This window comes from Mustela putorius, unplaced genomic scaffold (genome assembly GCF_011764305.1).
Source record: "Mustela putorius furo isolate JIRA1106 unplaced genomic scaffold, ASM1176430v1.1 tig00003853_pilon_pilon_pilon, whole genome shotgun sequence".
Lineage (NCBI taxonomy): Eukaryota > Metazoa > Chordata > Mammalia > Carnivora > Mustelidae > Mustela > Mustela putorius.
In genome coordinates, this window is record NW_025422005.1 from 18,738,226 (window position 1) to 18,746,160 (window position 7,935).

General features: G+C 51.2%; 1 protein-coding gene across 1 annotated transcript in view; it reads left to right on the forward strand.

The window, feature by feature from the left end:
- MAN1C1 (mannosidase alpha class 1C member 1) overlaps window positions 1–3,133 on the forward strand; it is a 137,104-nt gene extending 133,971 nt beyond the window's left edge. Inside the window, exons 11-12 of the mRNA XM_004741136.3 lie at window positions 1,262–1,377; window positions 2,340–3,133. Coding sequence (XP_004741193.1) covers window positions 1,262–1,377; window positions 2,340–2,466 — 243 coding nt within the window. The 3' untranslated portion in view covers window positions 2,467–3,133. The remainder of the gene's footprint in view (window positions 1–1,261; window positions 1,378–2,339) is intronic.
- Window positions 3,134–7,935: the final 4,802 nt, after the last annotated feature.

Below are 7,935 nucleotides of genomic sequence, written 5' to 3' on the forward strand. Positions count from 1 at the left end.
TCCGAATGCAAAGGGTCAAGGTGTAGTTGCAGAGCCAAGAGTCCCCGGCTGGATAAAAGTGGGCCAGGAAATTAATGGAGAGGGTTCTGGGCACCCATAGCCTTTGGGGCCCAGGCTTCAGGGCCAGCAAACTTTGAGGGCTAAAGGCAGGGCGGGAGCCAGAAGGACACAGAGCACATGCAGTCACTACCCTCTGACCTTGAAGCCTGAGATGGTTTCAGATTTCTCCTCTCAAACAGGAATAGGCTGCCTCCCTCCTCTGCCCAAAGCCAGCTGCGCCCTGGGCGGCCCCCACCTATCTCTGGGCTCTGTTCCCCACTACTAGCTCACTTGTCCCCAACCACCCAGCAGGGAACGGGTGTCAAAGGCAAGTATGGAAAGTCCAGAAAGATGGGTCTTGAGGGATGCTAAGTCTTCTCTGTCCAGCCCCTTCCCAACTTTCCCTAGGGCCCCCTGCTCTCAGAGGCATAGACTGTCCTGGGGAGAGCCACACCCAGGACATTATACTTGGGGAGGGCTGAGGTTCACCTCTGTGGTTCAGAATCCCCCTGCTTCCCCAAAGGCCCCATTCTCGACCAGTGAAAACCAGGTAAGTGTTCTGTGCTCCTGGGACTTCAGTGTGTAAAAATGGCATTTATATACAAGAGCAGACAGCTGGGGGCCTCCCACCTCTGGACCAGGGACTGAATCTCCACAGGGAATCCGTGGGGTGTGCTAAGTCCAGTCCCCAAGTCCCAGCCTTCCGCTGCCTTCCTCTGTCCACCACTGTGGGTGAGTCTGTCGGCTCAGCCTGGTTCCCTGCAGGGCCAAAAGAATGTCCTCTGAGTTCATTTTTTTTTTTTTTTTAAGATTTCATTCATGCATCCGACAGAGCACAAGTAGGCAGAGAGGCAGGCAGAAAGAGAGGAAGCAGGCTCCCTGAGGGGCAGAGAGCCCGATGCGGGGCTCGATCCCAGGACTCCAAAATCATAACCTGAGCTGAAGGCAGAGGCTTTTTCCCACTGAGCCACCCAGGTACCCTGTGTCCTCTGAGTTCAGACTAGGAGACGAGCTCAAGCCGGCAGCCAGCTGGGACTAAGCTCTCAGCCCCGGAGGCAGGGCGGCTGAGCCCTCGAACAATAATTTGGCTTTCTGCTTCCACAAATGCCAGGGGTCCCCAGCAGAGTGGTCCGGGGCCTGCCTGTTCACGACCTGGGCAGGCACGAATCTTGCGGGGGGGCCTCTCCTCTCCCTGCACCAAAGCTGCCTCCCTTTTCTTCAGGCCTTGGAGAAATACTGTCGGACGGAAGCTGGTTTCTCCGGGATCCAAGACGTGTACAGCAGTGTCCCCAACCACGACAACAAGCAGCAGACTTTCTTTCTAGCGGAGACACTAAAGTGAGTTGGGGTTTGGCTGGTGTTCTTTCCAGAGGGAAACTGGGACTTTCTTAGGGTTGGAGGGAGGAGGAGGCAAGGCCTGGGGTCAGCAGTCCCTCCCTTCACCACCGAGTTCTGCCATCCCGGGGGGGCCCATGGCTAGGGGGCCTGGGGTCCCCAGGACGCCCCTCAGGCCAGGTGGGTTTCTCCCCTCAGAAAGAGACCAGACAGCACCCCAACTCCAAGTACGAGCGGTGTGCTAAGTTAATTTCTGTAACCTGTCTCCTTGGGTCCCTGGGATCTCTGAAACCATGTCCTCTTCTGTAAAATGGGAGGAATGATGGCAACGGTGGTCACTGCCGTTGACCTTCCTCTACAGCTTTGCTCCTGCGCTGTTCCCTCACTTTCTGGGGGTGGAAGTCAGCCACCCCGTTTCCTTGCTCTTCCCCAAACCTTGTGCTTTACCCTTTGCAATGGATTGGAATAGTCCATTCCTTTGGCTTGGGGAGTTGGAGTTCTGGAGTCACAACTCCCTATTCATTTAAGTGTCCTAACATCTGCTTTAGTCTAGAGTCTCCTGGGGGGCACCTCAGGGAGCAGCCTAAGAGTTTGGACTGGTGCAGTACTCAGGCCACCATGAAAAGAAAGAAGAATCTAAGCCATAAGGGGACCTAGCCGGCCTCTCCTCCAGGCGGCGCAAGTACCTGAGTGAAGGCAGATGGGTACAACCTAACAGAGGAAGGCCAGGGGCAGAGCCAGAGTTAAACCAGGTCTGACTGCCCCAGATCTCAGGGCTCTCCTCAGCATCCACAGTGCCTTCCCTGGGACCAGTGCTGCAGGTAGACCCTGGATCTCAAACCTCCCTGCACCCTTAGCCACGGCCCAGTGTTGCGGAAGCCTCTGAGACTGGCTGCCAGTGGGCCCCTTTTCCCCAGTGCCCTCACCAGCTTTGTCTTGCTTCCCTCCCTGCCCCGGGGGCACAGGTATCTCTATCTTCTGTTCTCTGAAGATGACATGCTCTCCCTGGAAGACTGGGTGTTCAACACAGAGGCCCACCCCCTCCCCGTGAATCACTCGGACAGCTCCAGCAGGGTTGGGGGCCGACTCTGACCCGTCTCCCTGCCGCACCCAGGGCCCCGGAGGGCTGCCTTGCCTTTTCAGGATTTGGGACTGTTCTCAAAGGGATTGGGAACATAGGCCCCACTCCTGGCAGACCCAGGGCAGATGTGTCGGACAAGAAACTTCTTTTCCTCTGTGAGGAGACAGGACTTGGAGACGCAGTGATGTCCCCCCAGGCCCAGACTTTCCTTTCTACGGAGAAATTCTATGAAACCCACTCACTTGCCATTGTAGGGCCCAGTGAATGGAGGTTTGCATATTGTCCCCAAGCCTTTTGATTTACTTCCTCTCATTTGGGGAGGGGTTTTTTTGTTTGTTTGTTTGTTTTGCTTGATTTTGCCTTTTCTCTGCAGTTGTGTTTTATCACAAATTACAAATATAGTTTCAGAATCATGGGCTTTCCAAAGCAGCAGCATCTTGAGAAACTAAACCTTATAAAGTGTTTGCACACAGACCTTGACCCCATTTTCTAGATCTTAAATGCCTTCTGCCCAACATTTACTATACGTTCAACTACGCGGCATTTACCTTATGATTTGAGGGGGCGTTCCCTTTTTATTTGGCCTCAATGTTAGCGAATCACTAGTGCTATTTTCATTATTGTAATGGGAAAATCTGTAAACTTACAATAAAAGAGTTTATTGAATAAGAAATACAACTGGGTTCATTGCACAACAGTGACTCCTGGGAAAACCACAGCAATGTTATCACCCAGAAAAATAATCCACCAGCAGTTGATGTGTCAGACAATTTAGTCACGACTCCAACTTCTATTGCCTTCCCTTAAATTTGTCTTAAAAATTCAGGAAGGTTGAAGCCCATCCTTTAAATGGAGTTGGATGTTTATACTTAAGGCTTGGAAGAGGCCCAGAGAGGGCCAGCAGCTTGCCTGAGGTCATCAGCTGGTAGAGGCAGGGGGGAGCCCAGTCCCTACAGTGTGTTCAGGACCCCTGTTGTGTGTCCATCGGTTCTCATTCAGGAGACACGTGGTGAGTGCCCATAGGAGACCAGACACTGGGCTAGCTGCTAGGGACACAGCCGGGAGTGAAACAGTTGTAAGCCCTGGCCTCAGGGAGCATACAGCCAAGGAGGGGAAAGATGGCCTGTAAAGTAGACGGACAGATAAGCAACATGACTGTGAGTCACGTGAACTGCTACAGAGGAGATGTGGGGCCGAGGCGCCTGTGGCCAGGGATCATCTTAGGGCAGCAAGGAGAGCCTCTCTGAGCAGCTGACTTTCAAGCTGAGACCTGGAAGATAACAAGCAGCGGGAGGAGTATCCCACAAACCCCCTCCCCAGTGACATTACCTGCTCCCCCCTCCCACCCAGAGGCCCAACACCTTGAGGCCATGTACAGAACAAGGAGTTGAGGTAGGTTGCCCCACAGCTGACCACACAGGGGCATTCTGAACCCTCCCCCATGCTCAGCTGCATTGTTTTGGCCATCATAAACTTGAGTAGTCCCTGGGGTACTGGAGCCCTAGGCCAAGTAACCTGGCTTTATGTCCACACAGTGGGACCCTGGATAGGTCACCTCACCTCTCGGGCCATTCTTCCATCAAACAGAGGGAGGAACCTCCCACATTCCAAGGTTGCTGTGAGAATAAGTGGGACCCACTGGCACCCTGGCCATATGGGAAGGGCTTCTTCCTTGTTCTGGAGACGCAGATGCTTCCAGAATCTTCTTAAGTAGTCAGAATTATGGGGGAGCCATCCCCATGGCAGGAAACCTGGTGTTTGGTGAGTAAGTCCCTGCCTGAACCCAGGAAGTCACTTCACTTTTGACAGCCTCTGGAGACCTGCCTGTGTTTATTAAAACAAATAAACAAACAAAAACACACACACACAAAAAAAAACAAAAGTAAAACAGAAAAACCCACTGTACAAGCATTGTTGAAAAGGTGAGGAATATCTTTATGCTAAGCAGAAAGAAAACCATCCACCATTCTACCCTCCAGAATGAATACTGTTATATTTTCTTCTAGATCTTTTTCTATGAATGTACAGAATATATTTTGCAACATGGCACCATACTGTGCATACTGTTCTACAGTAATCTGCTTTTGCTCTCAGCTATATATTGTGAAGATCTTTCCATGTCAACAAATACACCTTTATCACTGTTCCTGGCTGTGGAATATTCCATCGTGTTCTGTATCATGCGTTCTGGATCTAAGCCCCTATTTCTGGACATTTGGGTTTGTGACAGTTGGGGCTCTCAGTTACAAATAATAGAAAACTCTGTCTAACTTACACCAAAAAAAGGAGGGGGTGGGAGGGAGAGAGGGAAGGGAGGAAGGAAGGAAGGGGGGGGGGAAGAAAAAGAACATATTGAAGTGCTTTGCGGTGACTCATGGGATCTCAGGAGAATGAACAGTCCAACCTCAAGAAGGACTAGGAAGAGGACGTGGCCAGGAATCCAAGCAGCAAGAACCAAGGGGGCAGTCTCCCCAGTACCCCCCCATCAGGACAGGTGAATTCAAACATTTCTACTGCCGCCCTTCAAAGAAGCGGGCTTCCCATTGGCCCAGCGTGAGTCACGTGCTCCCAGCTGGCAGCCGGTGGGGCATCCTGAATGAGGGACCCGCTGGGACCCCATGCAATGCCCCACGGGCTGTTCCCAGGAGCAGAAAAGGAAGTTTGCTGCCGAGATAATGAAGCCACGCACTTCATTTTGCCTTTTGTGAAGGCAAAACAGCAGGACTCTTTGCAGGTTCTGCTTTGATTGTTTTCAGTATTTTAAAGAGAGTTATGCAAGCATCCTTGACCATTCCTCCCTCGCCTCTGGTTCTGCGCCTCAGAATCCGCTCCTGGGATGTCTCACCATTGCAAAGTCCCTCGGCAGTTCCCCAAGGCCCCCCGGGCTTCCCCGCTGGGCCCATATCGCTGTATGTTACCCTCCCTCCCACCCCGCCACCAGCCTTCTGTCTTCTGCGTTATCCCTGGGGGCAAGTTGTAAAAATGAATATTTTAAAATTCATCCTCCAGGAGGGCCTTGCAGGTGGAGAAATACCATTCTTTTGGCAACTTAACTCCATTCCAGGGATAAAAATAAGTAAGGCCCAAGGTAGGCTGAGCGGAGAGAGAAATTAAGGGATGAGTCATCTTCATGGAAGGAGGAGCCACGGAATCGGAATCCCAGTTCTGGAACCAGTGCTGGCGGTGGACCCTTCTTCCCCCGCCAAGGGTCAGCGTGCTGCCAGTCTCTTTCGGAGTCTCGTCGGAGGGAACCACCTTTTGCACCTGTTTTCTTCATGGAGGGGCGGGAGGCTGGTTCCTGCCAGAAAGCTTGATCAGCAGCTGGTTCCCAGCACTGAGGCCGGGGAGCGCTACACTCCTGAGAAACTGGACAGAGCCCTTCTCCAGATGCTTCCTTTTAATCCCCTGTGTTTGTGAAGATGTTTTGTGCATCACGTTGTGTCCCTGGCAATTGGCAAAGTTCAAATACAAGTGCACTGGGAAGAATAGCAAAAGCAGAAAATCTGGTTTAAAGGCAGCATCCTTGAGACCCATGATGTGAATCTCACCTCGGCCTCCTTTGCTTTGGGGAGGGGACTTCTTCAAGGTTCGCCAACGTGCTGGAGACAGGGAAGGGCCAGCTCCTCCCAGGTCCCCCACGGGGGCTCTGCTTCTTGATTATGTGGCACACAGACACTCAGCCGTCTGTGACTAAAGCTCAATCACACGCTAATGGGGGTGCTAATGCTATTTTTTAGTATCTAAAAATATGTTTGGTTCCCTATATTTGGAACAATACTTTGATCCTGCTTCTCCTGTCTCTTAAGACAGAGCTTCTCAAACTTGAACGTGCACCTGAATCACCTGGGGATCTTGTTAAAATGCAGATTCATATTCAGCAGGTCAGGCACGGAGCCCAAGCTCCTGAGTTTCTAACAAGCTCCCAGGAGATGCGGATACTGCCGGGCCTCAGACCACACTGAGTAGCGAGGCCTCTGCTAATGCCTGCTCCTTTGGTTTCTGTTCATCTGCTCCCATGGAGCGGCCCCTGCGTGGCGCAGTGGGTTAATCTTCCAACTCTGGTTTTCAGCTCAGGTCCTGATCTCAGAGTCATGAGATCAAGCCCAGTGTCAGGTTCGGGCTCAGCAAGGAGTCTGGGATCCTCTCCCTCTGCCCCTTCTGCTCGTGCTCTCCCTCTCAAATAAATAAATAAATCTTTTAAAAAAATTATTTGCAGGGCACCTGGGTGGCTCAGTTGGTTTAGTGGCTGCCTTCGGCTCAGGTCATGATTCCAGGGTCTTGTGATCAACATCGAGCCCCCACATCGGGCTCTCAGCAGAGAGCCTGCTTCGCTCTCCACTCTGCCTGCTGCTCTGCTTACTTGTGCTCTCTCTCTAGCTCTCTGTCAAATAAATAAATAAAATCTTTTAAAAAAATTATTTGCATCCATGGAGTCGTAACCTCCCCCAAATTGAGGGGCTCAGGTGTTGGAATGGCATCTGCCTTGGTGGCAGAGGAAGCTATCACCTCCATCAGCGGCTCCCCGCGGCCTCCAGCATAGTCTGGATGAGACAGGAGCTGGCTTGCTGGTGGCTTAGGAGAACTTTCTGTGGTGATGGAAATACTCTATCTCTGTGCTGTCTAATAGGACGGCCCCAGGTGGATATTGAACACTGAAAATGTGGCAAGCACGACTGAGGAACTAAATTTAAAATTTTATTTCATTTTAATTAAATTTAAATAGCCATAGGTGGTCACTGGGTGCCATTTTGGACCGTTCAGTCCTAGGATCTAGAAAACTAGTCCTCTGCTCACTGAATCCTTGTCCCACTGGACCCTCTACCACCTGCATCATTACAAAACTAATCTTAGCACAAAATATATTGTTTGGGGAGGTGAGGGTTCCCTTGGACGTACCTGGTTAAACTCATTCCGGTGTCTGTTTTCAACAACAGCCTCTGGTTTTTGTTTTGTTTTGTTCTCACCCACTGTATGTCTGCAAATCTGCGTGCATTAGGTCAAGCTGAAAATCAGAAAGGCAGGACAGGAGAGGGTGAGCACGGACTGACTGAAACCATGGACCTGCCCTTTCCCTGGGCTGTGTGACCTTGGGCAAGCCCCTTAACCTCTCTGAGCCTCTGCCTGTCTCTGTGGAAAGGGAGGGAGATTTCGAGGGTTAATTGAGTTCCCCAGTGTAGTAACTCAGTACATATAGTAATGATTGTTACTGCTATTATGTGAACGCTCTCTGTAAACTAGAAAACACTGCTGTCAAAAATCCTTCTTTTTAAACAAAATGCTCTGAAACTTGGAGGAAACTGCATCAACCAGGCCCAGGAGACAACCCATAATCTCAAAGCAATAAATCTGAACATTTTCTGCTTTTCACGTTGAGCAAGCATTTTGCCGTTAGCCCTGAATCTATGAAATCGGGAAACTGGGGTAAAGATCCAAGGACTTCCAGGGGCTGGCCTGGTTGGTGGGGGGCGGGGGGAGGTTGT